Source organism: Takifugu rubripes, chromosome 16, assembly GCF_901000725.2.
Source record: "Takifugu rubripes chromosome 16, fTakRub1.2, whole genome shotgun sequence".
NCBI classification, from domain to species: Eukaryota; Metazoa; Chordata; class Actinopteri; order Tetraodontiformes; family Tetraodontidae; genus Takifugu; species Takifugu rubripes.
In genome coordinates this window covers 1982458-2000999 of record NC_042300.1, presented here as the reverse complement: position 1 = coordinate 2000999, position 18542 = coordinate 1982458, and the positions used below count along the sequence as shown (strand labels likewise).

Here is an 18542-nt window from a genome sequence, read left to right as displayed (position 1 = left end):
GGGCTCTTATATTTACATGGCTAAATGATTCTCTGTGTTTCTTCCTTAGATGCGGAGGTGGACCACATGCTGACAGGCAGTGGATTACTGCTCTCTGCTCTCCTCCAAAACACTGTGCAAGGTTCGGGGGCCCCAGGCGATCTTGCGATTGCCTCAGAAGGACCTTATGATTTCTACCATCAGCCCAACATGCGAGAGGCCCGTCTCTGCCTTTCTGTGTTGGAGAAGCTGGATGCTGCAGTGAAACAAAGGCTGCAGGATTGGCCAGACCACCCAGCTCTTGTACAGGTTATTATTATTATTACTATTATTATTATTATTACTATTATTATTACTATTATTATTATTATTATTATTATTATTATTATTACTACTACTATTTTAATACTCAACTGCTGTGAGGGGGTTTTGACACGAATGATCAGTGTCAATGTAAAGCCTAATGAAGCTAATCCATTGGCCAATCCTGATGTCAGGCCCGTGACTGATTCCATCCTCACCTGTGAACGTTGGCGTGCTGAACGTTGCTGTGAAGGTGGACGGGTGAATGTGGCCCCACATCTCTGAATCAGGGCATTTGAATGTTTTGTATCACTTTGGAGTTTTTCAAAGTCTGCAGGCTTAAACTTCACTTAGACTTATTCCCAGTTTAGAAAAGATGGACAAGGCTGATATGATAAAAAACAGTTAGCATTTGTCATAGTAATAGTGGTAGTACCCCCTCCCCCCACTAGGTGGTAATTGGCCCTGTTTTACTTGTGTAGTGACTAAACTTTGTAGGTGTGTTAGTAGTGTAGAAAATATTAAAACTTCGACAAAGTCTGTTTAATAAGTTTTGCCGAGGATGAACATGGGCTCATTTGACTTGCAGCATTGGAGATCAGGTGAGATTGGACTGATCTGTTATTCTGTTTCTTCAGCTAACTGTTGTAATCGAGAGGATCATGGCTTTCAGTCTGGCAAGTCCACTGGCTAAATTCCTAAATGGTTTGGAGATCCTGCTGTCCAAAGCACAGGTAAGCCCAATGCTTCCCATTTTTTCTTCATTAGACTTGTTTAGGAGTTGTCTGATGGGCTGTGTAGTGTCTTAGTTCACCGATCCGTCCTGGGATCCGACGCTCCCGTTGTGTAGAGCGGATGTCTGCTCTTTTATCTTCCCGAAGACGTTTGACTGTGCTGACGTTGGTTTGCTGGTGACGATGTTGCTCGCTATTGATTCAAGCGTCAGACAACTTTATTAGCTGTCACATCATGACAAGTTAAACATAAACATCACTCAGATGTAAAACAAACCAAATAACGTCTTTGGGGCGCTCGTGTTTTAAGTTCTGTCACTTTGTGATTGACAATAAAGTTTTGAATCTTGAATAATCTAACCCTAACCCTACAAACAGAATGTTGAACTTATACCTCACCAGTCTTGAATGAATGAATGAATGTCTCCCAAAGGTCATTAGTGCTTAACCTTTTTTCTTTCAGTCAGTTTGGGGGGAAGAATTGTCTAATATTGGCAAAACAGGCTTAAGAATCCTCCTCCTGATACTTGGTAAACAGCACACAAGTAAACAGTAAATAAACAAGTTATCCCATATTCCTCCTTCACGTGATCGGATGGTGATCCTCACTGATCAGTGATCAACCCGGTGATCATGTAAATAATTGGCCAATAATTATCAAATAAGGAAAAACTAGAATAAAGGTCGAGCCTAAGAGGTTCTGGAGATGGAAATACTTGAATGAGTGGATTCTCTCTGCGGCGCCGTCGTGTCCTGTGGGTTAAAAGCCTTTATTAGATATTTATGCTGGAGGGTCCAAAGATCACAATCATCTAGTCCGGACGTTCGGCCCAACCCCCTGGATGGGTCCCCAGTTCATCAGAGGGCCCTATATGGCTTCAGTACCTTGCTCAGGGGTACCTGGGCAGTGCTCTGAAGGTGTTCTGGCACCTTCCCCTACTACCAGAACACCTGCCATGTTTTGGCTGCCCCGGGGTTCAAACCAGGAACCCCCTGCTTCTCAGCCCAGCTCCCAACAGACTGAGCTAGCACCACCCAGGTGAAAAGGAAGTGGAGTTCCATGTCAGTTACTGGGTCTCTTCTCTTCAGGACTGGGAGAACAACGCCAGTCGCTCAGTTTCTTTGGGGATGGAACTTGAAGAGGTGACTCAGTTCATCATCCAGTGGCGCAAACTGGAGCTCAAGTAAGATGCCAATAATGCTTGTCCAGACGTATGTGTGTAGTCACTGTACAGATCGCTGGTCCCTGTCTAATCTCTTCATGTTGTAACAGCTCTTCTTGTTTCCTGCTAAATTATTCACATCTCTATTATATCTAGTTCTTATTTGTTGGTTTACTGATAAACTAAGAGCACGACCGCAGTGCACAAGCTGTTTGTTGTGACTACCATGGATGTTGGTGTCTTCTGTTGTGGCGTGTAGCTGCTGGTCTAGCAGTCTGGATAACGTGATGAGGCAACACGCCAAGAAAGCATCCAGCCACTGGTTCTCGCTCTACCAGCTGATGGAGAGATATCTGGAGGAAGAGAGCAGCACCTCTGACTCGGGTACCTGTCAATGATCCTGATTCTGAGCCCCTAATCAGGGACACTTAAAAGTGTTGAAAAAACAACCATTACATGGACACTTGGAAATGAATTTATTGTAATTTCTTTGTTTTCCATCTTTTCATTCATTGCATGTGAAGCGGTGGAGCCTCTGTGTCTGTCCTCGGTGTCCTCCACCCTGCAGGCCTTCATGGAGAGCTCCAGCCTTGGACAGTTCCACACGCGCCTGCTCATGCTACTCAGCTTCCACTGTCACCTGCTGCTGCTGCCCACCCAGCCTGGAAAGGGTCAGCAGCCACCCCAGTGTCACATACACCTCTTCTAATCTTCCTGCGCAACATCAGACTAAACCCAGAATGATTTAGCTCTGCTAGCTTTAGTTTAGCCATATTTTTAGCATTTGGTTCATCCTCAGATAGACCTGCTATAATAAGACATCTAAAAGCATGTATAAACAACGCTATAGCCAAGTAGGTGGTTATTCCAGTGTTGATTGGCTGGCCTCCTAACTCCGGGTGGTCCTGCTGTAGACATGAAGGTACCGGGAAGAGTTTGTTGTTTTATAATCTCTTGTCTTTCAGAATCTTTGTCCAGTCTTTTGTGGAACCTGCACAAATACTACAGTCAGTTCTCCGACTGCATTCAGACCAGGATCAGTCAGTTGAGACAGCCCATCGAGAAAGAGCTGAAGGTTTTCACCACTCCCTCCACATCACATGCTAGTCCCGTCTTCTGTTCTCTACATGCTTACTGAAGCACCACTCTGATCTCAACTGTCCTCAGGACTTTGTCAAGATCTCCAAATGGAATGATGTCAGTTTCTGGTCAATCAAACAGTCGGTGGAGAAGACCCATCGGTGAGATTTCCTGCTTTCCTTAGTTGTGATTCAAATCCTGCTGCCCACATTGTTCCGGCTCCACTTTCTTTTCTCTTTCCTTCTCAGGACTCTCTTCAAGTTTCTCAAGAAGTTTGAGGAGGCTCTGAGCGGTCCTTGTCTCCCTGCACTGGTAGAGCCTGAAAGCCACTCTAGCAACTTGACCTTGGACACCCTGGACCCAAACTCAGCAGAAGCCCCCATCCAACAATTTCTCCACAGCGTTAAGAGCAGTTTGCCTGGGGAGGGCAGAGATCTGCAGGTCTCGCCTCTTTCTGGTCGTCCTTCTCTTTGTCTCATATTTATTCAGATATTGTCATTGATCGGACACATTCTCTGTATCTGTAGGATGTTGCGAGGAATAATGACCTCCACAAAGGAGTTGAAGCTTCATCTCTCCAGGAACGTCTGCCCTCTCTGACCAAGAAAATGAGAAAATTGTGCGTCCAGCTACATAAGATGAACCCAGCACCTGAACTGGCAGAAGACCTGGACGTCTTCATTGGTAAAACCCAAACACACAGCACATGTTGATGTGGGTCATCTCGCCACAGTATGGTTGTCAGACCTATTCACCATCATTCAACCATGTAGAACGGAGGCCTGGGTTCAAACCAACCTCGGTCTCACTGGAACCACCACTCTACACGTCAAACACGTCAGAGATCAGGAGCGTCTCCTCCTCCGTCACCTGTTTCTATGTGTTTTAGGTGAGATCATCAGGAACGTGCAGGAGCTCCAGAGTCTGACGGTGGACACGTCAGCAGAGAAGGAGAAGCAAAAATCTGATGTGAAGCACATCCTTCAGCAGAAGCAGAGGGCTCTGTCAGACCTCTTTAAAATGCTCACACAAATCGGTCCGTGCCGTTTCTCCCTCCTGCACCGTGTGTGAACAGTGGTCTTCAAGCCAAACACATGAACGTTTCCCTTTTGTCTCTACAAATCCTGGTGACGTTCAGGTCTGTCATACCGGAAAGGCCTGACGTGGAGCAGAACATTCAAGCCAGAGGAGAACCTCTGCCTGCAGCCCATCGAGCTCAGAACCACCCTTGATGCTGTCCAGAACCCAGAGCCAGCTGAGAGAAAGTAAATAACACTTTAATTGTTCTACAGAACATTACGTCTTTTTCGAACCTGGCACCGCCATGTTTTTGCCTGTAATAGTTTGCTCTGTATAGGAAGCAGGTAGCTGTGATGCCCAGCTCAGTTCTGGGTGGAGTTTGGCTCCACCTGGACCTATGTTAACAGTTGTTTGAGATGCTCCAGCAACAAGTGAACCAACGGGAGCTTCAGCATTGTTTAACAGCTCAGTTGACTGTCTGCTCGACCTGGGTCACATGTCAGGTTTCTCCCTTCCCGTTTCTAGATTATTTCCAGAGATCATCAAAGCCTGGGACGGTTGTCAAAAGTACTTTTATCGTTCATGGGCCAGAAGAACTGTCCTGCAGACTGCTCTTCAGCACGCCTCCAAGGTGACCTCCAGACACTCCGTTTTATTTAAGTCACGTTGAGACAGCTATGTTTCCATTTCATCTACATTGAAGTGCATCAAATCACATAAACTGACTCATCAAAGCTATAATGATTCAAGATAAATATTCAAATCATGACAACTAGTACCTTTTGAATGTATGTGATGTGTGAGGGCATTCAGGCCCAAACGGGCCTCTTGTGGGCTTGTCATAATGTTTCACACTAATCAGGATAAGAACAGACCGTACGGATGTTGTTCTGACCCTGCTGGTTCTTCCAGGAGTTGGGTCTGGGGAATATAGAGCGCTGCAGAGGTTTCTCCAGCCACCTCTTCAAGCTCCTCCTCAAACAACGACAGAACCTAGCCAAGCTCACGCACCAATGGGTCCATCTCAGGTCAGTCTGCTCCTGCATCTAGAAGCATGTTTTAGCTGCTTGCATGTAAATATTTTACTTTACCAACCTTTAGAATTACATTTTGAACCCATTTTGGAGCCACTTTAAATGCCATTTAAAGGTGGGCTGAACTGTCTTTTCCATCCCAAAAACCAGGAGGCAAACAAATGACATCCAGAGTGTCAAAGCCCACCTGCAAAGAAACATCCAGGAGCCTGGCTGCACTCTGCCACCACAGAAGGCTCTGCAGGACTGGGTCGCCAGAGGCCAGACACTAGCCATCCAGTGCTCCACCATCTTGCAGCAGCTGGTCTGGCTGCTTCAGTGCTGCCCAGTGGATCCCCAACAGAAGGAAGAGACAGGCGGCTGCCTGCAGCACGGTTTGAGGTGTCTTTCTCCCCTCACAGCACAGTGCCAACCTCCTGGCTGCCTCATCCGGAAGGGGGACGCAGCCTGGCACAAGCTGAGCCAGCATGTGGATGCTGTGCTGAAGGAAAGTGAAGGTCTGAGGATGGAGCTCTGCGTGGTGGCTCAGCAAACCTCTGAAGGGGAACTCCTAACATGGTAAAATAGCCTTTAATTATTCATTTTATTTAATATGGCATGTTTTATCTTGCTGTTCGTGACTCTTAAGTCCTAATCAAGGATTTGAAGTAATAGTGTTTATTTGATATTATTATTATTTGATATTAATTATTTAATATCATCTTTTAAAGTGTTTTACTGAAGTTGTTGACTTTTCTTCTTAACCTTTTCCAACCTCCATTTTCCAGTTTTTTGGTCACTGTTTTTTTCCCTTTTCATTTGATTATTTCCTCTGGCCACACAATTCCAAAATTATTGTATGGGTGTTTTTAATAGGAAACACAAACTTGTCCCAGTCATACACGATATTAATGTTTCCTCAGGAATCATTTTGCCACGTGTTGCGCTTCCTTTGACCAGCTGGGGGTTGTTGTGGCTCAAATGCCCAGCATGGAGCAACTCTTCACTCCTCCTGTAGGTGTCAGCAACATAAGCCAGCAGCCAGCGATTACCCAGGGCCTGCAGTATGTGAGAGGACAGGTAGAAGCCGGCATCAGTGACTTCACCAAGTGGAAGACGCAGGTCGTGACCCTGCAGGAACAAAACCCAGGTAATGACACCGACATTCCTTTTAATGTAATGGAGACAGCAGGAGATCTAACTCCATGGGTGTGTTCCCTCCTCAGAGGAGCAGCCCGACTTGTGCACAGAGTTTTCTGCTGAGCTGGAGAAGATCATCAACACAGTCCTGTGTGCAGTCCAGGCACTGATGAAGAACGCAGAGCAGAAGCAATTGCACACATCGGAAGGAGACAGACTGAAGAGCAAAGGTGAGGACGGTACCAAACTATCGAAGGAAGGGGCTATTTTAGCCTTGTGATACACCTGACAGCCTGCCGTGACAGCGAGGGAGAAGTTTTTCAACAGGAAAGTTTCAAGCAGGCGTAGTTACTGTGTTTAATGATGTGTTTCGCTGGCTTCACGTCCTCTGGAATTCACACGTTTGCCTGTTTGTGTGAGGAAATGGGAAAGGAAGAGCTTATGAAGTTATTGCTCGGTACAGCTTGGTGTGCTCGGTGTGGTTGCCGTGTGCTGGCCTGTGTGTATGAGCTGGAGACGTTCAGGGCAGTATCCTGTACCCCTCTGCTCTCAGCTCTGTTCAGTTTTTTCTTTTGTGTTGCAGACGGTGTTGAGGAGGAGGAAGAGTCTTCGGAGGACCTGTTAAAGACGGGACACTTGACTCAGCTCCTCGAGGCCAAACTGGCAGCTGAGGTGGAGTCTTTGAGTGTGGGGGATGTTGTTGGTGGTCTCGAAAGACTTCTGACCCGCCTCCGGTCGCTCTGTGACTCTTGTGAGCCAGCACAGCTTCAGGTACCAGCAGCATGACACATGTTGCACTTTCATGCTCTTTCTCTGTCATTCATTTCTTTATTTCCTGTGCGTCTGTGTAGATGGTTAGCCTGGTGTGCAGACTGCTGGTACGGCTGGAGTCTCTGCTGGGGATTTACTCGGACCTGGTGCGCTACTATCTGGCTGTATGTGTAGGAGCCCACCGAAGCACAGCAAAACTGCTGTCTGTCCTGGCCAGCATCTTCACCCAGCTGGCCCAGAAGGTACCGACGCAGCCGCACTTGTTGCGTGCAGCACAAGATCCTGACCATAACTGCTCTTTCTTAGGGGTTCTGCCTGCCTCAGGACACAGAAGCCGGGGACGATGGAGACGGCTCCATGAATTTTCATGACTACGAAGGAGGCGGGATCGGAGAAGGTGAAGGCACGAAAGACGTCAGTGACAAGATTGAGAATGAAGATCAGGTGAGGAAAACTTATTTGTCTTCATAAAATCTGAAGCAGACAAATGTTTAAATAATTTTTGGATGCGAGGTGTTTTCCTTAGATGTGAGAAGACTGTGGGAAGCTAAGCTAAATGCTACATGCTGTGATCATCTGAATGTATTAGATTTATCATTTAACCAGCATTCCTCGTAGTTATTCCTGAGTTTTTTTTTCTCTTAGGTTGAGGACACGTTCCAAGAGGGTCAGGAGAAAGAAGAGCAGCAGCAGGAGGAGAAAATAAAAGCTGAAGACAACGCCATCGAAATGTCCGAGGACTTTGATGGTCAAGCCTACGACAGGGATGAGAATGAAGCAGGTACCTTTAATCATTTGGACTCTTCTGATACACAACATGGAGGGATACTGGGGCCAGCGGCTGGTTGACTGGGATCATTTAACCTCACAGATAAAGATGATGACACGTCTGATGGGGAGGAGCAGGAGCTGGATAAAAAAATGGGAGACCTGGGGGAAGGACATACTGATACCCTGGATGAGAAAATGTGGGGGGACGATGAGGACGAGGAGGAGGAGGAGGAGGAGGAAGGATGTGACAAGGAGGAAGAGTCTGGCCGTGGCATGGACCAGGTAGAAACCACCAAATGAGAGCTTTGAAATAAACACGGTTCATTTTAAGCACATGTCTGTTTACTGTCGGCCAACGATCAGACTAAGTCAGAACTGGCTGCTAAAGACGACAGCTTGGAGACTGCAGACGGCAGCGAGGACAAGGATGAAAGAAGAGAAGAAGAGAAGAAAGAGGAAATTAATGAACAAGGAGATCAGGTGCACTCATTCAGCGATCAAACACTTCCTTTGGCCTTTTCCTGCTTCTGTGTACCACCGTCGCTGACTTTGTGCTTGTGCTCTTTTCTAGAGGGAGTTTGATGAAAATGAAGTGGACCCCTACCACGGTAAACAGGACACAAGACCTGAGCCAGAGACCATGGACCTGCCAGAGGACCTCAATCTGGATCAGGATGAGGCTCGAGACAGCGGGCTGGACGAGGGCGATGGTGAGAGTTGTTAATAAGAATTTAAACAAAGATGCTTCATTGCAGACGTATCATGTAGAACATCAGAGGTTTTACAGAGCAGCAGGACCCCTGAGGGTACTTTGACCCACTGTTGGCCCTTTATGCCATCCTGTTGAGATCATCAGATCTGTATAAGCCCTCCTGTAATTGAGTTTTCTCCGTCTCTTTGTAGAGGACAATCCATTGGACATTGGTGAGCAAACTCCAGCTGTAGATGAGGAGGATGGACAGAATAATGGAGAAGAGGAAGCAGCAGCGGAGATGGAGGAGGTCCAAACAGATCATCCAGGCGAGGAGAGTGCTGAGGAGCCCAACGATGAAGAGGAGGAAAACGTGGGCGACAAAGATGGAAAAGACACTGATTCTGTGGAGAAGAATGAGGAGGAAGTGGATGAAGAGAAGAATGGAAGGGAGGCAGCAAATGAAGATGTGAAGATCCCAGCGGACGAAGAACAGAAAACAAAGGTCAGAGATGCCCAGCTGAGCACAGATGTCTCCACACCAGGTTGGGCGTGTGTGCTAATGTGTCCTGTCTAATGCAGGAGGGAGCTGATCCGGAAGCAGAGCTGCCAGAGTCCTCTGACAGGAAGGAGCACCACGCAGACGGCCAGACTGGCGAGCAGAATATTCAGAGCGATACAGCAGTGGAGCTGGCAGGAGAGGTGGCGGAGAAAGACCAGGCCAAGGAGGTATGGACTTGGAATTGTTGTCCCAAAAGTTTGAATATGAACCCGTGTTCCAGAGTACTGCTGAGCGCCAGGTTAAAGGTCATGTCAACAGGAAACCTCCCTTCTGATTTGGGGGGGGGGGCAAATTTGACCTGAGGCAGCTCTGAAGTTCACTCTCCCACCCTGTCCTAGTGTCATGTAAGTGGTGATGATGATGATGATGATGATACTGCAAAATCTCTGCTGAGGAATGAAGATCAGGCCTTTACATCCATTAGCTGCCAGTCCAGAGGTCTGGAGGGAGAGATGCTGGACGCCATGTCTGAGACGTCATGGACTCCATGTCTGAGACGTCATGGACGCCATGTCTGAGACGTCATGGACGCCATGTCTGAGACGTCATGGACTCCATGTCTGAGACGTCATGGACTCCATGTCTGAGACGCCATGGACTCCATGACTGAGACGTCATGGACGTCATGTCTGAGACGTCATGGACGTCATGTCTGAGCTGTAAATGTTCTAAACAGTGGGATTGTGGGGAGAAAACTGTATGAAAAATCCAGATTTAACACGTAGAAACAATCGGGAGATAGATTTAATACATTTGAGTCGGTGGGGGAGGGCCTTCCTATTAGTTCTGTGTGGTTTGAATTCTAATAACTGAAGAAAATTATTTTATTTGGATTTGAGATGTTTTGAAAAAGACAATTGGATTTTGGTAATAATAATTTTGATGAAGTGAATTCAGCCTTTTCCTGCAGTGAGAGTCTGGCCCCTGCGAGCCTGTCTTTGTTAGCATTTTTCATGTAAGATGTCTCTAGTGAAGACCGGTAACGCTCCAGCTGTGTGTAACACTGTGTGAGTGCTCTGGACTTTGGCTCATTGCCACTAGCTGGTGGGACAATGCGGCTCACGACCGACCCTCCATCTGGCCTTGATTTGGCCGGACAATTGTGTGAATCAGAGACACTAAACTGAGCTTGTGTGAGTGAGAATGTGGCTTTGTCCGATGAGACTTGATTCTATTCTGTCTGCAGAAAAAGTCTCTCTTCAATAAAGTGTCGGAGGCACAAACTGGATGTCAGTTTGCGTAATAGCACATTTACATGAGTAAATACATCTCTGCTCCATCAGGAACATGGGACTGGAGCTGCCGACGCCAGCCAGTCTGAAGGCCACGAGTCCAAGCTGACGGCACAGGTGGCTTCACAGAGCCAGACCGAGAAACCGACGCAGGTACGTCGTGATGCCTTGCAAGACCACATTTAGTGTCGGTTTGCCTTCTGACCATTTGTTTGTTGTGCAAACCAGGTCTTTAGTGGGTTTCGAACTGTTTCCGTCACTTTTATCTAGAGCTTTAAAAGAAAACCAGGCCGTGCAGACAACAAGCGATCCATCGGTGATCACAGTGAGCAACTGAAGAAGCGCCTGCGGACAGTTGAGGAGAAGGAGGAACTCGCTCCAAACAGCAGACAGAATGACAGCCAGCAGGAGTCGGACCTGTACCAGCACATGAAGGAGGAAGAGACGGTCTATGACACACAGACCTATGGTCAGTAATGACCTCACACCCCCCCTTTTTGAGATTAGTAACTCACAGGAGATGTTCTTTCAACTTGGTTCACACCGATTTCTGAAATCACATCAGCACTAATGTTGCCGCTTATCATCTTTGCTGCTTCCAGATGTCGCCAGTACCAACCAACACAAAGCAGCAGGAGCTCAGAAGGACCAGGATGAGGAAAAGACCACTGAGGATGCTGCTATGGAAACAGAGAAGCAAGAGGAGGATCTTGAGGCTTCAGAGGTCCAGGAGCTGAAACCTGAACAGCTGGACTCGAGAAAGGTCTCACACAAAGGTAAAGCATGCTCTGCTCTTCCCCTTGGAGTCAGAGACACAACTTCACAAAGTTGGACCTGATTTTTTCTTCACCCCCAGAAGGTGCAGACAGTAGTGAGATGGAGCTGCAGACTCTGGAAGAGACCATGGAAGAAGATAAGTGGAGGGAGGGACAGAATTCTAGAGAACAACAGACAGAAAGGACCAGAGAATCAACGTACCACACAGATCCTGAACTGCTGCTGATTGACAACGTTCAGGTATTTGTCTGAAGCCTGGTTGAAGCGACATGAACATCATCAGTGATGAAATGCATTTCACACAAATGTGATGAATTTGACTTTAGAATTTCATACAGGTGCCTTTCTACAGGATCCTGAGACCGTGTGTGTGTGTGTTTTCAGGAAACGGAGGTGGACCGGGAACAGGTGCGTAAGGAGATGGAGCTGCAGCTGGAGGCCTGGCATAAACTGTCTCCCGGCTCTCAGGAGGAGGTGCGACTCGTTCCAGATTCCTTTCATGGCTCTTTAAAAACGGCGCCATCCTGCATGTTTCACCTGCTGCTGCTGTCGGTGTGTTTCAGGAGGCAGCGGCGGCGGCCATGTGGCACCGGTATCAACATCTGACCTCGGCTCTTTCCCAGCAGCTGTGTGAGCAGCTTCGTCTCATCCTGGAGCCCACACAGGCAGCTAAACTCAAGTCAGGAGCATCTTCTTCACAGACTTGTGTTTTCAGATGCAACCGTCGAACAGGTCAACTCATTCTTTTTCACGCTGTCACAGAGGCGACTACCGCACAGGGAAACGGCTCAACATGAGAAAGGTGATACCCTACATCGCTAGTCAGTTCCGTAAGGATAAGATCTGGCTGAGGAGGACCAAGCCCAGTAAGAGGGACTATCAGATCTGTCTGGCTATCGATGACTCTTCCAGCATGGTGGACAATCACTCCAAACAGGTTAGAAAACCCTCCAAGCCTTCAACACGGAGATGATCGGAACATTTTACTTGTGCAAATTCCCAGTTGACACTTCATCCAACTTTAATGAAGACAGAAACATCCAGTTACACCTCCAAACAGCTTTAAAATCAGATTTTCACTTGATGTTTGTAGTTGTTTTACACCTTCCTAGTGTGAAGGCTGTGTTGTGTAACCAGAGTTTAGCGTGTAGGACCTAACTGGTGTCTCCTGTGTGGTGCAGCTGGCATTCGAGTCCTTGTCGGTCATCGTCAACGCTCTGACTCTGCTGGAGGTTGGTCAGGTGTCTGTGTACAGGTGAGTTGCACCTGACTCTTCAACACAAACCAGATCAACGTACATTGATTTGTCTCCGGGCCGGCGTGTGTTGCATGTGAAGCTTACTTTTAGTGTCCGTTTGTGTTTCAGGTTCGGGGAGCATGTGCAGCTGCTCCACCCCTTTTATCAGCAGTTCCATGATGAGTCGGGAGTTCGCATCCTGAGGCTCTGTCAGTTCCAGCAGAAAAAGACCAGAATAGCACAGGTGGGAAACTGAGTGAGGAGCTGCGGTGTGTTGGTGTGAGAGCTGAAATACCGTGTCATGACTTCATGTCTGTGCTCCACAGTTCTTGGAAACATCAACCAAAATGTTTCTGGCAGCACAACAGCAGATTCCCGGCTCTGTAAACCCGGGTAAGGATTTCCACTTTAAGGATTTGGGTCTGAGTCTTGACTCGTAGGAGACGTATTTCACAGCAGTAAACCTGTTACGTTTGTGAAATCTCTCGGCTGGGTCTCTAAGAGCTCACCAGGAAAAATAAATTACTTTTGTCATGTTTATTTGTACCCGAGTTAGACTTGGGACACCAAAAACCAGTGCACTGAGTCCCAGCGTTTAGCCCGTCTTTAGCCTGTTCCTGGATGTAAGGGATCAAATCAAGCGTCTGTTGGGTGTTTTGGACCAATGCAGCCCATGAAGCAGCAGACTTTAGTAGCCTGCTGATGCCCTGATCCTGGTCTGGAATGAGATCCCCCTTTACACCATCTGCTAACTGCTAACACACAGGAGTACTTACAGGCTGTGGGCACTACCGGGTCACATGAGGAGTTGCCATGGTCAATGACTCCATTAGTATGATCTTTGATCTGCTTCCACAGAGACGGCCCAGTTGCTGCTCATCGTGTCTGATGGTAGGGGGATGTTTGTGGAGGGGAAGGACAGAGTGATGGCAGCAGTGAGAGCAGCACGGAGTGCAAATGTGTTCATCATATTTGTGGTGCTTGACAGCCCCAACTCTCGGGTGAGTGAAGAGAAAATTAGCATTAAAAACAGCCTAATTGAACTAATGTAAAGTGAAGCTTGGTTTGTTCTACAGGACTCTGTCCTGGACATCAAGGTGCCCATTTTCAAGAGTCCAGGGGAAATGCCAGAAATCCGCTCCTACATGGATGAGTTCCCCTTCCCCTTCTACATAATCTTAAGAGACGTCAACGCTTTGCCTGAGACTCTGAGTGACGCACTGAGACAGTGGTTTGAACTTGTCACAGCTACCGACTAAGTCATTTCTCCCTCTAAAAAGGTTGAGTAAGCAGCATCTAACTGGACGTTGGGAAATTTACGATTACTAGAGGCTGATTTGCTGCTGTATATGTGCCTTTATTTGCTATTTTTATTTTAAAATCTAGGATTTACTATGGTCAGGTTTTGCTCTTTTTTTCCAGGAGTTGTTTGTTTTTTAGAGGAAAGAGAGTGGCTTTAAATCGCACATCTTATATGGAATAATGGAAACAAAATGTTATTCCCTTGCAAGTGACACAACCCCAGCGAACAGTGAGCAAATACCTCCGTCCCATTGTAGCAGCCGATGGTTTGTGTTGTGTTGTAGTTGTTGTCATGAAGGTCACGAAGCCACTCATCCTCAGCACAACCGCAGCATCATGAAAACAAACAAACATGTGCCTAAGAAGTCAGTTTTTGCATCTTCAACATGAATGAGTCTGCCGGGTCGATTCGAAGCTCTTGTTGCACGTTGAAGCACAGAAACTGCAGAACCCACTTTTGATAAATTTCTTGCTTTAAAGATGTCCTATTTCAAAGTTTCTCTCCGAATCTTGTCAATAAAACTAACAAGGTTGGTCTGTGTGTGTGTGTGTGTGTGTGTGTGTGTTTTACTACTTTGCACAGGAGAAAATGCAAAACTCAGCCTTTTATTTATTAATGAATCAGTCAATCTTTATTTATATAGCGTCTGTTACAATCAGAATTGTTTCTAGGCGCTTTACAGAATCCCAAGGCCTGACCCCCAACAAGCAACAGTGGCAGGGAAAAACCTTGAGCAGGATCAGGCTCATATAGGGGGACCCTCCTGCTGATGGCCGACTGGGTAGAGAGAGAGAAGGGGGAAGAGAGAATAGGTAGAACATAGAAATACATTATATTATACATACATAAATACATTATAATCAAAACACCTGCATTTGATGCAGAGGAGTTAGCCAACTACAGGCCAATCTCCAACCTTCCCTTTTTGTCTAAAAAAAAGTCAATAGTATGCCATAATTCTATGTTTAGGGCATTTTGGTGCATCTTCATGTTTATTTCCTGTCTGTGTTCTGGATAGAACTCCAGAACACAGACAGAAAATACACATGAAATACACATGAAGATCCTTTTGAGACAATCTTGTACTGAGACGGCTGACCTCTTGCCAGGGTCACTGTCACAATGCAGCTCCTTCCTGCGACAAAAGTTAAGACCAGACAAGTGTAGACCCAAAAGAAAACTGTTTTATTGTTGTTTTACAACAACTAAGGCTCCAAACCCAACAGAACCATGTCACAAATAAACAGTAAACTACTAACAAAGGAAAATGGCAGCATTTCAGCATATTTGGCAGCAGGGACATCCAGCCGGGAGAGCAAGGGACTGGGACCTTTAATAAGCAGCACTTAGTTGCAGACTCCATTTGAGACCTGCAAGACACTGTCAGACAAAGTCACAGAGACCCCTAGTGTCCAAGAGGGGACACTGGGGTAATTACACCCTCCCCCATAAAAAAGGGGAGTTCTCCCAGGAATTTCCAAATACTAAAGAAACCAAGACAAACACTGCCAGGAGGTTTTCATTGTACCCCGTTGACTATTTACAACTCGAAATTAACTGAACCTTAACCTGAACCGAGTGGGGAGAATTTAAAGGTACAGTAAAACACTGAGCAACTCATGAGCAAGGTGCTCTTGACAAAGCCACTGCCACAAAATTGGACTCTTGATGTGATGGATCTCTAGACAAAAAGGTTGCAAAAACAAAATCCAACACGAGTCTGCGGTTCAGCTTATGGTCTGTAGAGACAACCAAAGGGCCACTACAATCAATATACTGTATACGGTACCTAAAAATGCTGCAAAGCCCACACCAGTGCGAGGGTCTCCTTTTCTATAACAGAATAGTTAAGGGGATAAGGGTAATTTTTTTTTTAAAAGAAACTCACAGGGCTTTCAACCCCATGCTCATCACCCTGAAACAGCCCCCCTCTGCCCCCACATCACTGGCATCCACCTGCAGCCCAAATGGACGATCCATACGAGGTGCTGCCAGGACAGGTGGTACACATAAGACTGTCTTTACAGCTCTCACCGACAGTGCAACTTGCCTGAGGTACACTTAACTGAACCCACCTGATCAACACAGTCCTCAACAGGTGGCAAGGGATAAGCATCCGGTTTAGTTATAGTGTTTACCTTGTGGTAATGTCACAGCCAGGTGCATTCCAGGAAGGACAAAATATTGTGGAGACAGCCCAAGACGTTTCAAAACAATAAGACAAATTTATTGGAGGGAACCTACTGCATTCAGAAGTTGGATAAGTTAAGCCAATGCTCAAAACAAACTCAACGAGCAACTCTCTGGGTCCTAGCGCCCACAAACTAAACAGGAAACAGGTCCTAGGATTTAGGAGCCATCACAGTAATCAGGCCAAAATCTGGGGCTCTTATCTACTTTATCTACCAGTAAACAAGGAGATGCCCAGCTTGATGATGAGGGTTCAGCGATGTTGTGCTCAAGCATATATACGATTTCTTTTTTGATTGATTTACATTTACTTTCCAACACTCCAACCAATGTTGGCATCCAAGATGTCAATGTCGTGCTCTACCAGATCAGTGTCCGTTGGAAAATCATTAAACAAACAAAGATAGTCCTCGTTTGGACATTTCAATACTGCACTCCTTAGACAACAGCCTAAACAGAGGCTGCTGGTTATTCAAGGTCTCGGAGTTTTTTAACTGGCCTCACAGGCTATCATCAGCTAACCCATCATTATCCGGTAAAGACAAGTGCTTTTCCACATAATCCACCACCAACACCAGTCTAATAGTTTCCTGTTGCATCCATAATGTGCAAACCTCTGATCCCCACATGTACTATGGCTTCAATAGGTAAACATGAAAGAGTTGGGAACGTTGACGACGGTTTGGCATTGACAGTAAATAGTTCAGCTCAGAAACCTTGGCCAAACCTGAAAGGACCATGAACCTTTGCCTGAAATGGTGAACCTATTATGGGCAGCAGGCAAGCACCTGGTCCCCAGGACTGAACCTGTGAACCTCAACCTTGTGGTCTAGATGGTATCTTCTTAGCCTCTTGCCTCTCTGTTAGGAATCTTGGAGTAACTTTTGACCAAACTCTGTCCTTTAACTCACACATCAAAATAGTCTCTAGAAGTGCCTTTTTTCACCTGAGAAACATTGCAAAGATCAGGAAGAAACTAATGCGGCATGATGCTGAAAAGTTAGTCCTTGCATTTGTTACCTCCAGGCTGGACTATTGTAATTCTTTATTATCAGGGTGACCAACGACTCTTTAAGAAGCCTCCAGGTGATCCAAAATGCTGCAGCTTGAGTTCTCACAGGTATTGGAGAAAAAAAAGATCACATAACTCCTGTACTGGCATCTCTTCATTGGCTGCCCATTAAATCTAGAATATTTTTTAAAATTCTTCTTCTGACCTATAAGGTCCTCAGAGGCCTAGCTCCAGCCTACCTGGAAAAGCTGGTAACACCTTTAAATCCCAATAGACTGCTCCGCTCTCAGAATGCTGGTTTACTTGTGGTCCCCAGAGTCTCTAGGGGTAGAATGGAGGGCCGAGCATTTAGCTACCAGGCCCCCCTGCTATGGAACCAGCTCCCTGTCCAGGTACAGGAGGCTGACTCATCTCTATTTTTAAGATTAAACTTGAAACCTACCTCTTTGAAAAAGCCTATTGTCAGTAATTCTGTAGTTGCAGTTACTATCCTAGACAGAAAAAATATTATACTTAGGGGGGCGTCTAATTATTAGGTTAACATCTTAGTTATGCTCAAGAAAATTAGAACCCAGCAAACAAGGGGAGGAGAGAAACAAACGCCACAGCATTTCGATCCCCTATCTGTCTGGGGTCTCTGAGAAATTTAGGAGGATCCTCCAAAATTGACATACCGGTGCAGTTTAAACCAAGCAACAATCTCAGACAGAGGCTGGTACACCTGAAAGACAAGACACCAAGACATAAACAATGTAATGTTGTTTATGCTGTACATTGGTGAAAGCAAACAACCTTTCCACAGAAGAATGGCACAACACAGACATACCACCTCTTCAGGTCAGGACTCAGCAGTCCACTTACACCTAAAGGAGAGCGCGAACTCCTTTAAGGACAACCAAGTACGGGTACTGGCCAGATAAGACCACTGGTTTGAGAGGGGTGTCAAGGAAGCCATCCATGTCAAATTGGAAAAACCAACCTTAAACACAGGTGGTGGGCTAAGTCACTTCCTGTCACCCACATACAATGCAGTCCTCCAGTCCTTCCAACAACAAACCAAAGGTTCACACTATTTTAGGAGACCTGGAGACTCACCACCGTGTGAGCCAGCAGACAAAGGGGAGACACACCAACTGAAACTAGGTGAACGAACCTACCAACAACGCTGCCAACGACTCTCAGATGACCACCCAGATCATTAGCATGCTAATGGTCCACAAGAGCTATATGATTCAGTTACTGGAGCACCTGTAAACGCATTTTCCTACTACAGTCACAAAACCTCTGACAAAGTGAGACAAAACAGTTGTATCTGTTCTCAAAATATATTTGTTAGGGTTCAGGAAATACAGTGTTCAGGAAATGTGTCTCCAGAAACAAAGGTGCTTGTTTTTTTTGTTTTTTTTTGTTAATACTCAAAACACAGTTCAGATAGCTGTAGTTACAGTGTGCACTAAAGGCCAAACGACACAACCTAAATGTAAACAAATGCACATTTTAGTCCACTGTAAATGTATCTTCAAAATTAAAAGCACTTGAATCAACAACTGGACCATCACCAGAT

General features: G+C 46.2%; 1 protein-coding gene across 2 annotated transcripts in view; it reads left to right on the top strand.

Annotated features, from left to right (window-relative positions):
• mdn1 (midasin AAA ATPase 1) overlaps positions 1–14316 on the top strand; it is a 45244-nt gene extending 30928 nt beyond the window's left edge. For both annotated transcript variants that reach the window (XM_011611743.2, XM_029849134.1), the window contains exons 66-102: positions 50–288; positions 921–1016; positions 2106–2200; positions 2439–2563; positions 2704–2850; positions 3145–3254; positions 3347–3420; positions 3508–3700; positions 3787–3943; positions 4149–4295; positions 4398–4524; positions 4805–4910; positions 5192–5307; positions 5464–5871; positions 6216–6442; positions 6519–6662; positions 7016–7203; positions 7284–7445; positions 7510–7647; positions 7849–7984; positions 8075–8256; positions 8338–8454; positions 8546–8684; positions 8878–9170; positions 9248–9394; positions 10511–10612; positions 10730–10928; positions 11062–11235; positions 11316–11476; positions 11621–11710; positions 11800–11915; positions 11999–12173; positions 12418–12491; positions 12603–12717; positions 12800–12866; positions 13332–13474; positions 13550–14316. In XM_011611743.2, the coding sequence (XP_011610045.2) occupies positions 50–288; positions 921–1016; positions 2106–2200; positions 2439–2563; positions 2704–2850; positions 3145–3254; positions 3347–3420; positions 3508–3700; positions 3787–3943; positions 4149–4295; positions 4398–4524; positions 4805–4910; positions 5192–5307; positions 5464–5871; positions 6216–6442; positions 6519–6662; positions 7016–7203; positions 7284–7445; positions 7510–7647; positions 7849–7984; positions 8075–8256; positions 8338–8454; positions 8546–8684; positions 8878–9170; positions 9248–9394; positions 10511–10612; positions 10730–10928; positions 11062–11235; positions 11316–11476; positions 11621–11710; positions 11800–11915; positions 11999–12173; positions 12418–12491; positions 12603–12717; positions 12800–12866; positions 13332–13474; positions 13550–13732 (5612 nt within the window). In that variant the 3' untranslated portion in view covers positions 13733–14316. The remainder of the gene's footprint in view (positions 1–49; positions 289–920; positions 1017–2105; positions 2201–2438; positions 2564–2703; positions 2851–3144; positions 3255–3346; positions 3421–3507; positions 3701–3786; positions 3944–4148; positions 4296–4397; positions 4525–4804; positions 4911–5191; positions 5308–5463; positions 5872–6215; positions 6443–6518; positions 6663–7015; positions 7204–7283; positions 7446–7509; positions 7648–7848; positions 7985–8074; positions 8257–8337; positions 8455–8545; positions 8685–8877; positions 9171–9247; positions 9395–10510; positions 10613–10729; positions 10929–11061; positions 11236–11315; positions 11477–11620; positions 11711–11799; positions 11916–11998; positions 12174–12417; positions 12492–12602; positions 12718–12799; positions 12867–13331; positions 13475–13549) is intronic.
• Positions 14317–18542: the final 4226 nt, after the last annotated feature.